The sequence below is a fragment of the Coenobita brevimanus genome, chromosome 29 (assembly GCF_032717465.1).
Source record: "Coenobita brevimanus isolate Jiangsu-jjx chromosome 29, ASM3271746v2, whole genome shotgun sequence".
Lineage (NCBI taxonomy): Eukaryota > Metazoa > Arthropoda > Malacostraca > Decapoda > Coenobitidae > Coenobita > Coenobita brevimanus.
The window spans coordinates 36341334-36360717 of record NC_136982.1 but is presented as its reverse complement, the minus strand read 5'-3'; the positions used below and the strand labels follow the sequence as shown (position 1 = coordinate 36360717).

Sequence of the window (19384 nt, the reverse complement as noted above, 5' to 3'; positions counted from 1 at the left end):
CATTGTTTGTGGTAGGTGGGTACATACAAGATGTAGTGGTATATGAGGTAGACTGTGAAACAGTGCTGATTTCGTGTGTTCAGTGTGTCAGGGAGAGCATGTAGAGCTTATCTGGTAGTGTGGCTGACTAACTTGGTGTAAGTGGATACTGAGTTGAACCAGCACTACAGTGATTCTCACATTCACTCAGTGAGGTCGGGTAAAACTATTTATATATCATTCCAGTGATTCATCACATTGCAAACTCTTAAGAAATACACTGTATGTGGCTTGTATTGGCAGTGGTAGTTGGGGGCACCCATTATCCATTCACATGATATGCTACCCTCCCCCCCCTCTCTCTCTCTCTGGCTGACTTGGTGTAAGTGGATATTGGCTTGGACCAGCACTATGGCGATTTTCACATTCACTCAGTAAAGTCTGGTTAAACTTTTTATATCATTCCAGTGATTCATCACATTGCAAACTCTTAAGAAATATACTGCATGTGGCTTGTATTGTTGGTGGCAGGTGGGGGCACCCATCATCCATTCACATGATATGCTGCCCTCCCCTCCTCTTTCTCTCTCTCTCTCCTGCTGACCCTCTATTGAGTGAGAGGTCAAATGGTTTCCTGTAACCCAGGAAACAATTTATTCAGCTGGGTGGTGACCATAAAACCAAATGTCACCTAGTGGACTAGTTGATTAAAGCTTTCCAACTGGGTGGGATCATTAAGACTTTCCATTTGAGGGATGGTTGGGGTTCCTTGCTTGTATGATGATATGCAAAAAAAAAAAAAAAAAAAAAAAAAAAAAGCTTGTCACCCTTGCCTTCAATGTCAAAACTGAAAGTCCCTTGGTCTTTATGGTCCTGTTTATCTGGTTTACATGAGGGCAGGTGGTGGTGGCAGCAGCAGCTTATATTGGGTGGACAGGATGAGAAACAGGTTCATGAAGGATGCAGGGTGGACATTCTATGGATTAAAAAGTAGAAGTGTTCTTAGATCGTATGGTCATTACGAGACAATGAATGTAAGGTGTAGAAATGGTACAAACAGGCTGGGTGGGACAAGGCACTGAACACTAGGAAAATGCTGGATGCTGGTAAGTGAATGTGTGAGAAAGTACAAGACAGGACAGTATGGTACAGTAGTTTAAAAAGCAAAAGACCTGATAGACAGAAATGGATGAATGAAGCTACAGTATATGCAGTGATGCATATGACAAGGGTTGTACCAATTTTTAAAGAGTTCTGTGGAGTGATGGTGATATTTTTCACCACTCCCCCCACGCTCATTGCCTCATATGAGGCAATATGCAGGCCACCCCTGGCTACACTGATCGTTCCATATGAGGCAACGGGTCTCCATGCCATAATTTCAAGCACGAGAAAGTGTCAATGGTTTCCATGGGAACGCTGAGTTTTCCTCTACGTCACCAGGAGCTGTTGCCAAGCCCTGCCACATCACAGTTGCCAAATACCACATATTTACTAATTCAGTTCTCATTTGTAGCCCAGCAATGGCGGCTTCACACCCATCTACCTCCCATGCCGCTGGCGACTTATCGCCGTCCTCACACCCACCCATAATTACAAAAAGACAAGGGTGATGAAGAGTTTGAGCTCAGAAACACTTGATCTGATGACAAAAAATCAATTTAATATTTAAATTAAAAAGTCTTAAAACAATGACTCAAGGAAGGTACTCTGGGTAATAAGAATTAGCGCGACAGGGGTTAAGGCTTCAATGATGACCAAATGGAAAGATATACAATCTAATTATTTGGGCACTCAGTTGGTATGTCTGCTTTTATGTTTTCATGTTCCTATTTCTAGATCCTACCAACCCCTTTCACAACTAGCAACTACTACAGTGGTGGTGAAAGTGATATAGCCACAGCTTGCAGGACAAGGCTAGGGACCACAAAGCAGATATCAGTATGATAAATATGAAAACATTCTCTGTGTTTCTTCAAGTAAGGTCTTCTGCTCTGATTAAGAAAAGATGAGAAAAATAAGGCCCTATGACACCTTCCTATGTAATTTTAACAACCTGGAATATTCAATTACTGTATATGCACTTGGTGAAACTTTCACCATGACTTACAGAGCGTTGTCATGAATATTTTGGTTTTAGCCTAAACGATGAAGAGTTCATCAAGAAAATGCATTTTTTAAAAACCTACTGAAGCTTCCTAGTAACTTCAAGGCACAATATAATAATCTGGTGGTAGCCTGAACAGAATACCTTGGCACTTATGGTACTCAAACATGTATTATTCGTATCAAATACAATATATACTCACCAGTAAGAGAATACACTCACTGGGCAAAGTACACTGATAAACCTAACCAAACTAACTTACTTCATCTTATTCTCTCCTCCTGGGGAAGGGGGATATATCTCCACCTTTGGAGGTCCATCAGTATTGTTTTGTAGTGCCTCTAATTCTTTTTCTAACTCAGCTTGCTGCTTCTGTTGAGAAACGACACTTTCAGGACCTGCGAGCTCATACTGCAGATGAAAATCATAAGATGGATTAAAAATAATTCTTCACCACACATTCGTATTCATAAATACTCTGTAAATGGTTTACACATTTCAGTTTGAGATTTCAAACAGCTTACATAAAAATTTTAACAACTCTGGCTACACATGACTACTAGTCATTACCGAAATGTACAACTGATACCATGTTTGATGGTTATAGATGAGATGGGGTGGGAAGCATAATTAACAATTCTGGCAGATCTATTACTAAAGATCAACATGAATTAGCACATCCATCAGAAAGGATAAGACTAACAACAAGTTTTTGCTAAGACAAATATATTTTTTATTGTTAAGGTCATGGAGGAGCCTGATCAGAAACTGGATTAAGCAATGCACAGTCATGTGTTTGTGAGCTTCTTGATGACTGGCATTATCAGTGAGAGGTGGTTTTGCTACGGTATGCACATCAGCTAAAAAGAAACCATCATTGGTTGTACAGGACAACAACTGAAAAGTACATGACTACACAAAATCATGTCTTATTTCCTGGTACTGTTCCATGACTGAGCTGGTGGTGCAGATACGAAGACCCATATGCAACAAATTGCTTACACGATGATGAAAAAGTTAGGACTTTTTTGGATAAACGACAGTATTTTCACTTATATGATGACTATGAGCCTACACAAAGCCTCACTGGTTGATGTATGATTGCTGTTTTCATTTATACGATCACTCTCATACAAGTCTACCGTTATCTGTTTGTTACAAGATGGCATTTGCACTCATCACTATCGAGTGTAAGTGACAATAATGGAATGACAGTGTGGCGTTGGAGTTCATGCAGTATATGAAGTGCAATGAAGTGAAATAACTGCCAGTTTGAGTTGGAAACCTGTTTTTAGACTTTTTATGGTGGGAAGCAGCAAACGACGTGTAGTGAAGTGAAATAACAACAAGCTGAGTTGGAAACTTGTTTTTAGACTATGCTGGATGAGTGAACCTAGGCCAAATACATACTCTATTGAACCCACATTATAACTGACTCAATTTATGATAAACTTTTATGCACCAGATTTTTTTTTTTTTTTTTTTTTTAATGCATCATAGCAGAACAAAGGCATGCTATAGTACTGAACTTGTCTCTCTTAATTTATTACAGAACAAACATCTGAATGGGAAACTGAAGGATAACAGACAGTACCAGCCAGGTGGCCACAGGGTGTGGATGTGTGCCACCATGCTCTCCTGCAGCCGACGCCATAAATGTTGAGGGCCTCGCCCTTCTGACCACACCTACAACATCATGGGCCAGGCTGGCACCAGTGGCAGCCTCTCAACCTCAGAGAGTGATGGAGAAGGACAGGAACAACCCCAAGAACGAGAAACGAACTTGGACAGTAGTCCCTGTGGTGCAGCACTGCAGATGGCACCATGTGTCTTGACTTGTGCAGGACCCGGCAAATGCCTATGCACTGGAGAGGATAGCATACTAGCTGCTGTTCATGAAATGGAATGTGGTGCACTGAAGCAAGGTCATGACACCCAAGTGAAGCTGAATTTTGTCTCAGACTGTGAGCTCTCCCTCCTGCAAAAGGTGAGGTGGACTGTTTCTGTAGCAAAGTAGTTTCTTGAATATGAAGTACTGTTCAAAGAAGGTAAGACATGTCCATATGTGACTGTGAGAAGTGGTTATGCCATGGATTTTTTGACTGGTGATGGCTTTAATGGCGTTGTTTTCAAAGCAGTTACCAATCACCCCCAGATCAGGATTATTATTCACAATGTTCCTGTCTACTGGACCATGGAGGGTCTTGAGACTCCAGCAAATGTACTGTGGATGAAAAGAAAAATGGTTGACAACTATCCGAGACCACAGCTTATTGCTCTGATAGAGGGGGACATAATGGAGACAGTTTTTATCAGGTCACTGGGATATAGGAAGACTGCACACTACATTTTGGAGCCTGACCCCTGCTACCACTGCAGCAGGTTGGAGCACCTGGCACGGAAGTGTAGTGTGGCATACAGATGTCGTTTTTGTGCTGGGCGGCACGAAGGTGGCACCTGTTTGGACAAAATTAAGAGAGAAGAACACTTCAAACCGAAGTGCTGTAACTGTGGAAAGAAGCACAATGCCCACTCGTCCTTGTGTCCCCAGAAAGCATGGCCCCCCCCTGCACTGTGGCATGCTGCAGCACAAGCCGAGGTTGCACAACCATCACTGCCAGAGCCGACTAATGTTTAGGAAGCCCATTGATAGGCCTCAAATTTTCCACAGTGGGGGATAACAACCACTGCTGCACCTGTGCACAGTCAGCCACCAGTATGTCTTGCTAAATTGTTGGTAAGCCAGCCTCCATATGGAGATTCCAGACAGCTTGACACCAGTTTACGGGATGTCTTTAGGGATCTCCACTCAACTGTGCAGGACCTGTCCTGGAGACTTGGCTGAGTCGAGCAGCATCTGCAGCAACAAGGGGACTACCTTGTCAAGTCTACTGTGGAAAACAGGGATTCTGCGGCAGCGTGTGACGCGTCTGAGGCTTCTGGTCTCGCTGGTCCTCGCGGCAGAGAGGAGCCTGCAAGTGGACAACCGAACGCAGGGGGATCTCATGCAATGGGAGAAGATGGGGCAGTTCCCAGTGCCCAGGTTGAAAAGCCTGATCCAGGGAGGTTTGACGCATTCCACCAAGAGGTGGGAGAAACGATAAAGGAGCTGTGGCATTTTGAGGCGAAGGTAAAGCAGTTAATCTCGAAGCCCAGTGTTTAGCTCTGTCTATACCTTTCTGACCTGGAATGTTAATGGCTTATAGACTCACTTTATTGACCTACACTCTTATGTTACAGAGCATAAACCAGAACTCGGTTGCCTTACAGGGGGTAGTCCAACATCTGCCTCTCCGGAGAGATTTCAATGTTCTATAACCTATTATGCTGATTGTGAATATCTCACCGTTTATCATAAGTAAATCATTAATCAAATGTAATCAGTGTTCTATAACCTATTATGCTGATTGTGAATATCTCACTGTTTATCATACATAAATCGTTAATCAAATGTATATCTGTGACTTGCCATTCTCCATAAACTCCCTGTATCTGTACCACAATTCTTAACAGCAGTACACTTATTATGGATACGGATGCCTACACCATTAGCTCCCACTCTTCAAGCAAGCTTACATTTCTTGGCACCATATTATAAGTATTTTGTCTGTATATCTATATCATAGCTGCACAGACTATGTCACACACAACCTAGCCACTGTCAGCATCATCATCATCATTATCTAATTCTGTTTACCCCATGAGGGGCATTGGAGTCCGGGGCTAGGCAAGTTCGTCCTGACGTTACAGATGAGAGTGACTAGCTTCACTCATCCCTGAATGGCAATGAGTGAATAATAAACCCCAACCACACCGTGGATATAAATCTGCTCAGGCTCAATCCAACTGGAACGCCTTAACCTCTAAAGGTTAGACCCTGTTCTGGAATGTGTGTCAAAGGGAAGTTAGTCCCCATTCCAGAACATTTAGACACTCTTACGTTCTCAGCCACTGCTCTACAATAATCATAGGACATTGGGAAACCACTCATTTTAAAGCTAGTGTTGTACTTTGCTATGTATAATGATTTACATGATAGGTTTAATAAATCCCCTATTTTTGCAAAAAATGCCTGTTCCTGATGGTCAGTTTCATAAAAAATGCCCAACCCCAAGGGGTTAATTACCCACTAAACCACCAAGCACCATAATCTGTTTATATGTTTACCACCCATCATAGTAAATAGTTTCCTGCTGTACAGGAAACCATTTGGCTTGTCACTCAGTGTAGAGTCACCCAAAGATAGAAAGAAGAGGAAAGAATGAAGGAAAGAAAGGCAGAAGAGGAAGGAAGGAAGGAGAGAAGGAAGAAAGAGAGGAAAAGGCAGTCACCCCGAGAGCAGCACTACATCGAGTGAATGGATGGTGAGTGCGCCCACCTATCACTACATAGCCATTGTCGCTAGCAAATATACCACTCAAGAAAATGCACAAGAAAACATTGATGTATACCACTGAAGGACTTGTATAAAACAATTATTATAACCAGATAGTTGTGATTAGAGACAGCAAGCCAGAGGAAGCAAGTGGTATCAAGTGGATCAGTGTTTTGGCCATCATTCACCGACCCCATTCGCCTCATTGATAAGGCGGTGGGATGTCTGTATCTCTGGCTGTGACCAATGCTGTCATGCTGTACTTCTATGCTGCCTTGATATTATTACTCATTCCTGTATGTAACAGACCTGTTAATCCATTTACATCTTCTAACACATACTATAGCTAATAATTACTACAGGGTGTGCGGCTGCACCCACGATTCTATAACCACTGGTTGTATAAAACGGTATATGCTGATGGAGGTGTTGGGCAAAATCCACCACCTTCATTTGTTAATTTTTTAACCACTGACTGTGTATCATCATACTTACTGAAGGAGGTGTATGGCAAGATCCACCGCCTACTTTCATTAATTTTCTAATCACTGATTGTATATCACTGTATTTGCTGGCGGATGTGTGGTAAGATTTACCACCTTCTTTTGTTGAATAGGTACTCTCTAGGATAAGAGAGAGCAGAGGAGTCATTAACCCCTCCATGGCCAAGATGGCGGAATTCATCAGGACTCTCAGGTCGACCACAACACCGAATTTTCAAGTTTTGAAAATCAATTTTATTTTTTCTTGCCAAACTGAAGAGAAATGTCAGGTGCACCTAGCAATGCAAAATGTAGCTTCCTACACCCATCCTGTGCTTCTAATATGCTGAAGAAGGTGTTGGGCAAAACACACCACCTTCTTTTGTTAATTTTTTAACCACTGATTGTGTATCATCGTATTTACTGGAGGAGGTGTATGGCAAGATCCACCGCCTACTTTCGTTAATTTTCTAATCACTGATTGTATTTCATTGTGTTTGCTGGCGGAGGAGTGTGGCAAGATTCATCACCTTCTTTTGTTTAATAGGTACTCTCTAGGATAAGAGAGCAGAGGAGTCATTAACCCCTCCATGGCCAAGATGATGGAATTCATCAGGACTCTCAGGCTGACCACAACACTGAATTTTCAAATTTTGAAAATCAAATTTTTTTTTCTTGCCAAACTGAAAAGAAATGTCAGGCACACCTGGCAATGAAAAATGTAGCTTTCTACATCCATCCTGTGCATCATAATGAAGTTGGAAAACTTTCGTCAAATGACTGAATACATGCCAATGAAAACTAAGCACAAATATCCATATTTTCACACCCCAATAATATTTCAATGAAGCTAAAATGGTTTGAATTGACTAGATATGTGTATTATGAACAAAATCAGTACATAATATGGGAGGTTTCATTTAAAAAAACATTATTAAGAATTTTTTCACATTATTCTGTTAACTGTGTTTATGAAAGTACTGAGTTATTTCTGTTGTCTGGGTGGTTTAGTTAGTGACCAAAGAGAGGTGAGAGATGATATTTTTAGACTCTAACCAGGTAAGGGTCCTCCTTTGTGTGTAAACGCCAAACTGCAGTGTCTAAAATTCGATACGACTTGTGATTACCACCTCGCGCGAAGGAATTAATGTGAAGGGAAGGGAAGGTTTTTACATCCATATAATCACCTCAAGAACATCTCATATGTTGCTGAAATGTGTATGCAAAATAAGAAATATGTAAAAATGAACAGATTCTGCAGATAATATGTGTACTTATAAATTATCTATCTATATATTGCCAGACGCCTCAATCCTGTACGGGGTGGCCACAAACAAATCGCCTCCATGTCGCCCTGTCCCCTGCCATTTCACTGCCCTGCTCCCAACTCACACTCCTCTCTCTCATATACCTCTCCACTCCATCCCTCCATCTCATCCTTGGCCTCCTCCTCCCTCTCCCCCCCTCTACCTCACTCACATACACTCTCGTCGTCAGTCTCTCACCCTCCATCCTCTCCACATGGCCAAACCACCTCAGTGTGTTCCTCCTAACACTTCCTATCACATCAACTTATAAATAAAAATATAATTATGAATGTTTTCCTACTTTTTTATGATTACAATGTTTATTTCAGTATGTATTTTTTGCCCCCTGGGGGTAGGGGGGTTTCAAGAATACTCCCCCAGTATCCCTGCTTGTCGTACGAGGCGACTAAAAGGGTTGGTGGTGGGTTAGTGCCCCACCCCGTAAAAAGAACTAACTAACAAAGCAAATAAAGCGCCTTGGACCCGGACGGACCATACGTTGACGACTAAGGAACGGACAAAGGACATTCTGAGAGTAGGAACGTGGAATGTGAGAGGAGTGAATGATGAAGTGAAAGAGAGAGAGATTGTCCAGGTGCTTGAGGATGCAAAAGTGGATATATGTGGATTGACTGAAACTAAATGGAAAGGTGAAAGGATGAGAGAATGGGAATACGGTGTAGGTATATGTGCGGGAGTCAGCGAGAATGAGAGGGCAAGAGAGGGAGTATGTCTGATGATAAGCAAGAAGTGGAAGGAGAATATAAGAGAGTATGGAACAGTGGGTGCAAGGATTGTATGGGTGAGGATGAAAGTAGGTATACAAGCATGGGCGATTGTATGTGTGTATGCTCCAACAGAGGATCGAGTGGCAAGAGTGAAAGATGAGTTTTGGGCGAGAGTAGAAGCATGTATGGACAAGTTTGAGAGGAGCGAGAGAGTGCTGTTGATTGGAGACATGAATGGCAAAGTCAGGAATGTACGAGTGGATGGAGTGGTTGGTCAGTGGGGTGTGCCAGCAGAAGTAGATGGGAATGGTAGTGCTTTGGTGGACATCTGTGCTGGTAAGGGGTTGGCAATAGCCAACACCTACTTTCGTCATAAGATGATCCACCGGTATACATGGAGAGTAATGAGGAGGATGGATGGTGAACTTGTTGAACGAAAGGCAATGATAGACTACGTGTGTGTGGATGAGCGAATGAGAAGACAAGTGTTGGATGCAAGGGTGTGGAGAGGGTGGGGGAATGGAGTCTTGGACCATCACTTAGTGATGGCCAAGGTAGAGCTGCAAAGAAAGTGGTTGAGGAGGCGAAGGGGAAGACAGGAGGAAACAGCTCCTGTGAGAAGAGTGGAGAAATTGCAAGATAGTGAGAAGAGGACAGAGTATAAGAGCATAGTGGAAGAAAGGTTGGGAAGGTATGAGCTAGAGCAGATGGAAGGGGTGGAAGACGTATGTAAGATATTCACGGAAGAGATAAGCGCAGCGTGTGAGGTGGTTTGTGGAGTGAGGAGGAGATGCAAGGGTGTGCAAGGGACAGCATGGTGGAATGATGAGGTGAAACGAGCTGTGGAACAAAAGAAGAAGGCATATGGTGAATGGTTGGCGAGTAGAGGTAGGGGAGAAGATGAGAGAGAGAAGAGAGAGGTATATGTGAGCAGGAGAAGGGAGGTTAAGAGACTGGTGAAGGAGAGTAAGAAGAAAGTGGATGAAGAGTTTGGGAGGAATCTGAGTGTGAAATGGAGGGAGAGTAAGAAATTGTTTTGGAAGGAGGTAAAGAAAGTAAGGCAGTGTGAAAGGGGAAATAGTAGGGGAGTGAAAGATAGGAATAATAGATTGTTGGTGGAGAAGAGAGAGAAATTGAGGAGATGGAAGGAGCACTTTGAGGATTTGTTGAATGTAGAGAGTGAGAGCAGTGTGAGTATAAGTGGTTGGGGAATGGCTGGGAGAAGAGATGAGAGGAGGGAGGAAGAGATCAGTAGGTCGGAAGTAGTGGAAGCAATGAAGAAGATTAAGCTGGGAAAGGCCCCAGGAATTGATGGAGTGTGTGGTGAAATGCTTAGGTATGGGGGTGAGATTGTTGTGGAGTGGATATGGAAGTTGTGTAGATTGGCTTGGGAAGAGGGAAGGGTTCCAGAGGACTGGAAATCAGGTATAATTGTTCCTCTGTACAAAGGAAAAGGGGAGAGAGAAGTATGTGGTAACCATAGGGGTATTTGCCTTCTTAGTGTGACTGGTAAAATATATGGTAGAATACTCATTGATAGGGTTAGGCATATGACAGAGGAGCTAGTTGGAGAAGAACAAGGGGGATTTAGGAAGGGAAAAGGGTGTGTAGATCAGATATTTGTTCTAAGATGTTTAGTGGAGAAGTATCTAGAGAAGGGAAGGAAAGTGTACGCTGCCTTCATGGACTTGGAGAAAGCTTATGACAGAATAGATAGGAAAGGTATGTGGAAGGTATTAAGAATATATGGAGTGGAGGGGAAATTGTTGAGTGCTGTGAAGAGTATGTAAGAGGGAGCTAGGGCTACGGTGCGAGTGGATGGTGAGCTGAGTGAGTTCTTTGATCTCAATGTGGGACTGAAACAGGGGTATGTAATGTCTCCATGGCTGTTTAACATATATATGGATGGGGTCGTAAAGGAGGTACAAGGTAGGGCAGTGGATGTGGGGGTGGCCCTAATGAATGAGGGTGAGATTTGGAAGCTTCCGGTGTTGCTGTTTGCTGATGATACAGTATTGTTGAGTGAAGATGAATGGGAGTTGCTAGGTTTGGTGAATGAATTTGGGACAGTGTGTAGGAGGAGGAAGCTGAAAGTTAATGTAAACAAAAGTAAAGTTATGGTGTTTGAGAGGAATGAAGTCATAGAGTATGCAGTGAGGTTGGATGGTGAGGATATGGAGAATGTGAGTGCATTCAAATACTTGGGTAGTGTGATGAGTAAGGATGGAACTTTGGGGGATGAAGTACGTGAAAGAGTACAGCAGGGAAGGAAGGTTGTTGGCACACTGAAAGCAGTGATGAGAAATAGGGAGGTGAGTATGGAAGTTAAGAAGTCTCTGCATGATGGTATTGTGATCCCTACCCTGACGTATGGAAGCGAGGCGTGGACCTTGCAAGAGGGGAACAAGTCAAGAGTGAGAGCAGTGGAAATGAGTTACTTGAGAGGAGCATGTGGAGTGACATGGAGGGACAGGTTGACGAATGAAGAAGTGAAGGAACGTTGTGGGGTAGATGTGGATGTGGTTGAAAAGATTAGGAGAAATACACTGAGGTGGTTTGGACATGTGGAGAGGATGGAGAGTGAAAGACTGACTAAGAGGGTGTATGTGGGTGAGGTGGAGGGAGGGAGAGGGAGGGGTAGACCGAGGATGAGGTGGAGGGATGGAGTTGAGAGGTATATGAGGGAGGGGGGGGTGAGTTGGGGGGAGGGGAGTCAAATGGTGGGTGACAGAGTGACTTGGAGGCATTTTGTCTGCGGCCACCCTCTGCGGGATTAGGGCGTCGGGCTATAGATAGATAGATAGATAGATTTTTTTGTTCTTACTGTAGGTGGTCGAATTTGTGTCAAAAGAGAGAAGAAGGATGCTATTTTTAGTCTCTTTTAAGATAATGGGTGCAGCTGTGTGTGTACTGTATAGGCTGAACTGTCTCAGCCAAGATTCGATATGACCTGAGATTAGCACCTTGAACGAGTGAATTTGTGTGAATGGAAGGGAAGGTTTTACATCCATATATTCACCCGAAGAACACTTCTTATGTTACTGACATGCTTGTGTAAAACAATGAATATGTAAAATTATCAAAGTCAGTACATAATACATATACTTATAAGTAAAAATATCATAATTATGAATGTCTTCCTTCTGTTTTATGTTTATAATGTTTTTCCTGCTATGGAGTTTATTTTTTTTACTCTGGGTGGTTTAGGAGGGAAAGGAGAAAGATAATGGGTGCAGCTGTGTAATGACAACCCTCGTGGTCAAAAAACAATCAGGCCAGAGATGAGCACTGTGCGCTGGGACGGGCGGAACAAGTGATTGGTTAGGTTGTAAGTTGTAGTTGTAAATACAATAAACAAGGAATATGAATATTTTTCCTGCAAATACATAAAAATATGAGGAAAACAGTACAATAAAAGAAATAAGGTTACAAATACAATAAGGAAAAAACAACTTACCTTTTACACTGAAGGGTTGGGGGTTGCACAGTGGTGACAGTGCGGGAGTAGAGGGATGCTTCTCTCTCTCCCCTCCCTTCCCAGGTCAAAGAAAACATTGATAAGCAGTCACTGTCTGAGAAACACACTTTCTTTTCTTGACTTACTTGCCTTCTTATTCTCACTTACACTAACACTTGGGGAGTGCAGAAGACTGACATCCACTCATGACTGATTCACAAGATGTACTGACCATTTGAGTGGTTTAGAAGCTAGACGAGGTCTGTATCAACATCTCCCAGACCTACGCTCCCTTCCCCAAATTGTTCACAGCGTTTTAAAGGCTGCACTGCATCACCGCCACCAGCCATGCTCCAATAAAACATCGTTCGATGCTGGTGGCCACAGACGAGTTACAAAAATATATATATATATATACTGTATTTTCTCACTCAAACTGAGGTGACAAAACGCAACCTTATGAGGCTGCTTCGAAAGCACTTATTGTCATCGCCATCAAGCATTATGAACTAAGTTAAATCTCACTCAGCTACTTTATTTTAAAGTAGGGTGTCTGAAAACAGTCATGCCTCAGTATACGATGGTTTGTTATGCGATAAATTAATAGAATGATGAAGTAAAAGTTACATCCAGCTTTGGTATAATGATGGCAGAATGCACACACACACAAGAAATGTGCTGGCTGCGTGCGACAATCCTGAAAGGATGAAGTGCTGCACACAGGACGACAGTCAGATGTTTAATCCAAGATGCTGCCCTGTGTTTACATCCACAGAACCACCATCTTAGGCCTCTGTGCATGTGGCCTCCATTGTGCCACCCTCTTGAAGACCTTATCTTGCTCATCCACTCACTCACGTGTCCTGCAACTGTGACTGTTTCCCTTGTATTAGAAATCTGTCTCACCATTGCTATCATCAAATAACAATGCAAGCGTGCAACGAATAGTGGTGTGTGTGTGTGATATTAAGTGGTAAGAGAACTTTTTGAGTGTGAAATACTGAAACTTGGGACTTGGGAAACATGTCTAGCGCTACCCTCCGTAGAAAGCACGGTGCTACAGACAGTACTGAGGGTAAGCCTAAAAGGGTAGGGCTTTGCTCTTCCCTTGATATGAAACTGGACTTGTTAAGTGCCATATGGAGGGTCAGGGGAAGCTGCCCCAGTCCATAGTCTCTACTGTAATTTGAAAATCTGATGCTGTCTTAGCAGTGTCACAGAATGTGCCTACCACGACTGATGAGTGTCTAACAAAAACTAGGGAGATGGAGTGTCTCCGAGCACTGTAGGTTAATGAACTTAACAGATGATGCAACCCCTGCATCAAAGCTTTAATTGCACAAAGGCTCTCGATCTGTGGAAGGATCTCAAGGAAAAGAAAGAAATGGAAGTAAAGGAGGAGTTCAGGGCAAACACAGGATGGTTCAAGTGGTTTACAGCCCATACTGGCCTTAGCCAACTAACCAGGCATAGGGAAGCTGCTAGCACTGACCAGGTGGCAGCTAAGGCCTTCCCTCCCAAGCTGACAGTGATCATCATGGAGAGTGGATACTCTCCAAACAGGTCCTGAACTTTGATGAGTTGGGCCTGTTTTGGAAATGTATCACCCAAAAGACCTACCTTAACAATGAAGAACATTATGCAACAGACTTAACGGCAACCAAGGACCACCTCACCCTCCTCCTTGGTGCGAAAGCTGAGGAAGACTTTAAGCTGAAACTCTGCTCTTATATCACTGGGAGAATCCCCTGTGCAATGGCAGGGTACATGAAAGAGAACCTTGGAGTTATTTGGAGGAGTAACATCAGGGCTTGGCCCCTCTTACATGGCAGGATACCTGTCCCTCCACCTGCATGACTATGCCAGCCAAAGCAGTCTGGCAAACTGCTTCCTACTCCTGGTGGGCAATGCCCCAAGCCACCATGATGGCATGGAGGACTGGGTGAATAATATCAAAGTGGTGTACCTGCTCTCAACACAATACTGTTACTGAAGCCCACTGACCAAGGTGCCATCGCCACCTTTAAGGCCCACTACCTCTGCCACACCATGGGGCCAATGGTGAGGGTAAGCAATTTGGGGGAGACTGACACAGTGTGCCAATTTTGGAAAAAATACAGCATACAGTAAAGTATGCCGTCAACATCATGGCAGCATGGAAAAAGGTACAGCGAAGCACCCTGGATGTTGTCTGGTGGAAAAGATGGCCAGAGTGTGTTCACTCCTACACAGGGTTCCTGGCATTGAAGACCATCTGCCATGAATCCTTGATCTCTCACACAAGGCGGGGTTTGACAAGGCTGATGGGGCTGATGTGCAAGAAGTCCTAGAGAGCCACAATTAACAATGCTCCACATAGAAGCTCAATGAGCAAAGGGAATGAGTGGCGGAGGCACAGGATGATGGTGAGGACAAGCTCATTTGCATCCTGGACATCGACACTGAAGGAGTTCCTTGCCAACATTGATGATACCATTTTGTACATCCAGGACAAGAACCCAAACCCATTGAGGAGTGATGCAACAATGTATGACAAGGAGCAACACATGAAGTTGTACACGGAGCTCCTGGTAAATGGGAAAAAGGTAGCATGGCAGACCACCACCACCTCCTCCTTCCCCCTTGCGACAACCACCAGCACTGAGGAAAAGCCAAGGACATCAACAGGTAGGGTGCAAACATTACGTCCTGCCTCACCTGCCTCCATCTTACCTGTACCATCTTCATCGTTCTCTGGCTCACCCTTACACTTCCTCACCACCACACGGTCACACTCCTCCATCTCCACCCACCATGCCCTCCCTCGGCTTCACTGCTATGCTCTAACTTACTTCTCCATCTCTCCTCCCTTCCTTCTGAGGACCTGGAGTGATCATCCAGACCCTTCAGCTGTCCCCCAGCCTCGAGGGGGGGAACCTTGGTGATGACATAAACAAGCCTAGGACATACATCAGATGGGTGGCTTTTTTTTCTTTCCTTTATTTTTTTTTTAACTAGGTTACGTGGCCCTTGACTTCAATTGTACAGAATCAAGAATGAACTCAAGTTATACTAATCATGGTATACAGCAAACTGGTATGTGATGATTTTCACTTGATGTGACCCCACTGAATAACAAGGGGTGACTATACTGTACTTCATTTATACTGCAAAGACAACACTGCCGTCAGGAATGGTGGAAGGAATTTTTACATCTTGTCCATATGGGGTTCAGGCATCTTTTGGGGGTGCTTGGAATGCCTGGCCATTCCTCCATCTAGGTGTGCACATGTGAGTGCTACAGAGTGCCATGGGGAGGAAGAAATCAGGTGGGCAAAGAAATGAGCATGATGAGTAAAGGAATGGGTGAGATGGGATGGAATGTTGGTGATCAGTTTGACTGAGGAAGCAAAGCATACCCCATGAAAATAGGTGTTGCATGATAAGTGGTTTGAAGGTTCATTTGCAGTTGTCCTCCAAAAGTTAAGGTGTTGGTGGGGGTGGGGGTAAAGAAGTGGGTAGGTTGAGCTAGAATTATGGAAGAGGTGGGAAGAGGCCATGAAAGTATATTGAGAGAAAAATGACTGCTGTGGGGTTGATGTTAAAAACCCAAAGGTCAAAGTACTATAAAAATAAAGTTGATCCACATGATAGTTCACACACACACACAAAAAAAGGAGGGTGGGATGGACTGCTGCAGTTATCAAACACTGAATACAATTATGAAGCCAATTTCTTTGTCTGATATTTGACCAGCTTTTGATTTAGTTTCATTCTTCACAACTAAGATATCTCACATAAGATGTGAATCAAATAATGCTTCCTTCACTGACGAATTCTCAGCTGTTCCAATCAGAGTCCACGATAGGTCATTTGCTTTCATCATATCCACTGGACATGAATAAAGAGAGACTTCAATAAAGCATTTTGTTCACATCATCTGCTAAACATGCTATAAATGTCAGGTATATATAAGCATGCAGCAAACTTCAGTTGTAAATGGTTAACAGATGCTTTTTAGAAGGTAACTTTGAAAATCTGAGAAATGTGCTTTGCTGCACCTGCTACTCAATAAGCCTGGACCCGAAGTTGAAGGCAAGTTAAACTATTGTCCTGTCTCTAACTTGTCATACTTGACAAATATTATAGAGCAGGCTATACCTGATCAACTCCTACCATCATTAAAATAAAGTGGCATCACTTCCCTTGTTCAACTGGCATACAGAAAATACAGCTCAAATGAAACTAATAAAGATATTTCATAATGGCTTGGTGGTGAACTCTTGCAGTGGGATGCCCACTTTCCTGATCTTCCTTGATCTGTCTGCAGCTCTGGACACAGTAGACAATAAACTACTGCCTGATGATCTGCATTATTATGGTGTTTGTGATAATGCCTTTCTGCTTCTAAAGACACACCAATCAGATTTCTGAGGGTAGTAGTGGACCACACCTGCTCATACTCAGTTCTCCTGTATAGAGTCCCTTAACCCTCTTCAGGTAAACCTTGGTTCTGACAGATCCAGCAATTTTTTCAATGGTATAGATGTCTGGGACCCTGTCCTTCTCAATAGCTTTCTAACTTTTTGTGCCCATGCAGGGTGTAGGGCGGGTTACTTTCGTGTTTCTCTATGTTTTTGCAATATACCACTCAGAATTGCATGTCGGGTCTGTGAGACCCAGGTGTACCTGAGGAGGAGGGAGAATTTTTCGCTCTGAGTTTGCAAGTTGATTTTATGTTGTGTGGGATCCACTATGCCCATAATGAAGGTCCTCCATCCCTCAAGTTGTGACACAAGTGCCAAGCTCATAATGTTCTTTGTTCTCATTTATGGTGACTGAAAAAAAAAAAAAAACTTTTAGTTTGGCTTTTTTTTACAGTTCTTTAAAAAAATAAGTTGAGTTCAATGAATTAAAACTTATTCACATAGTTTTGTAACTGATAAGACCTAATACATCGTAGGATATTCAGGAATTCGTTATATAAAACATGTGTGACACTACAGCATTTTTTTAAAGCTGGGTCTGACAGACCCAGCTGTACCTAAGTTGTAACCGAAACTGTAGGTCTACCTGAGGAGGTTTAAGGACAGGTTATAGGCCCAATATTATTCACAGTTTACACTAGTTGTCTGTCATCCCTGCCTGACATACATGACATGGCATCCATCACTTAAAAAGGCCAATGACACTCAAATTTATATGAAGATGACAAATATTGATGATACAAAGGCCAAAATGGAATCTTTAATGTCTGATTTTAATTTCTGCAAGACAAAGAAGACACTCATGCTTCAAGGAAACAGGAGGGGTGATGATGCTAAGAATACCCTGACTCTTGATACAGGTGAGTAACATATTTCATCCAGTGAGTTCTATTCAAACCCTAGGTGTTTATTTCAATCAAAACCAAATCACATGGAACACATTAGGTTGTCTGAAGCTGTAATTTGCACACCAGGAATGTATACTCCATCAGACAGTTTCTGAACAGACATACTCTCTGAACACTGGTTCATACAGTGATCTCATGTAGTAGTAGTAGTAGTAGCGGCTGTTCCCTAGGCACCTGGCCGAACAGCCCCAAGTCCCTCATGAAGGCCATGGCCGAGACTGGGCTTTCCCACAGAGCTCTCAAAGAGTGTATGTTGTGTTGTTGGTGTAGGTGATGGTGTGCAATGCAGTCTTCCATAATGTGCTTAATAGTATAGGGTGCTGTGTTGCATCCTTGACAGGCATCAGCGACGGAGTCATCCAGCCTCTTTTGGTAGCTTAAGAGGGCTGGATGGTGCCCACATCTCGGCCTGGTCAGGTGGACCCTGTCCTCACGAGGGAGATAGGATTCAAAAGGGTGGATGTCAGGAGGCCATGCATGCGGCTGTGTCTTGTCTATAAGTGACTGAATGGAGCAGTGAGTGATCTGAGTGTGGATATGCTTCTGGAAGCTGGTCTGAGGTGGGCGAGGGGGTAGAGATGACAGTATTTATGTATGGTATCGTGTGCTGAGTGTTGTTTTGATGTTCCTTGGTGTGGGTGGATGTGCTGCAATGTAATACAGTGAATGTTGTGGGTTTGTGGAGGCTGCAGCAAGAAACTGGGTGCCTCATATGTCTAGGAGATCCTTAACTTTGAGGACTTTGGTTTCTTGATGTAGGTGGTGTGTGGGTGTAGTAGCTGTGGAGCCTGTGATTATTTTTAGGGCCTTGTTCTATATGGTTTGTAGGGTGTTGTAGTGTGTTTTGGTGAGGTTAGAAGCACAGGCAGGGCTTGCATAATTCATCACTGAACGTATGTATTGTTTGTATGCTGTGGTGGTGGTTTCTTTGTTGTGTCCGAATGTTGCATGGGCAAGTGACCTCAAAGCATTGAGTCTTGGTGTTATTTTATTTTTAATATTTGTGATGTGTTGTTTAAATGACATTGATGTATTGTATGTTACACCAAGGATTTTGTGTGTGTGTGTGTGTGTGGTAGGGGAGTGGTGTTTATGGTGAGGTGTGGATGTGACTGTGTTCTGCCGTCCAGTTTGTGAGAAGGATCACTGTAGATTTGGCTGAGGCTTTCTTGAGCCTGTTTGTGCTGAACCATTCATGTAGTGTGTTGAGGTAAGGTTGAATGATGTGTGCAGCCGTGTTTGCGTTTTGGTGCGTACATGTGTTATATCATCTGCATAGGAAGCTATGTGTATCTGTAGTGTGTGGGGTGTGGGTATTTTGTGCATGTATAGGTTAAAGAGTGTAGGGGACAAAACAGATCCTTGGGGGACGCCGTTTGTGAAGTTTCTGATGTTAGAAGACTGACCGGCAAATGTTACGTGTGCACATCTGCCTGCTAAGTAGTTTGCAAGCCATCTTTTTGTGTTATTGTGCATGTTTGTGTTGAGTATTTTGTTTGTGAGGTTGTGGCGGGGGATGGCATCAAAAGCTTTGCTAATGTCTAGTGTGACTAGGAGTGTTCTGTGTGGTGGCCT

At 43.3% G+C, this 19384-nt stretch overlaps 1 protein-coding gene across 1 annotated transcript in view; it reads right to left on the bottom strand.

Moving 5' to 3' along the window:
* cac (calcium voltage-gated channel subunit cacophony) overlaps nt 1-19384 on the bottom strand; it is a 2326612-nt gene that overhangs the window by 1303068 nt on the left and 1004160 nt on the right. The window contains exons 22-23 of the mRNA XM_080268748.1: nt 13654-13662; nt 2349-2491 (exon numbers count right to left, since the gene is read on the bottom strand). Of these exons, the coding sequence (XP_080124874.1) occupies nt 2349-2491; nt 13654-13662 (152 nt within the window). The remainder of the gene's footprint in view (nt 1-2348; nt 2492-13653; nt 13663-19384) is intronic.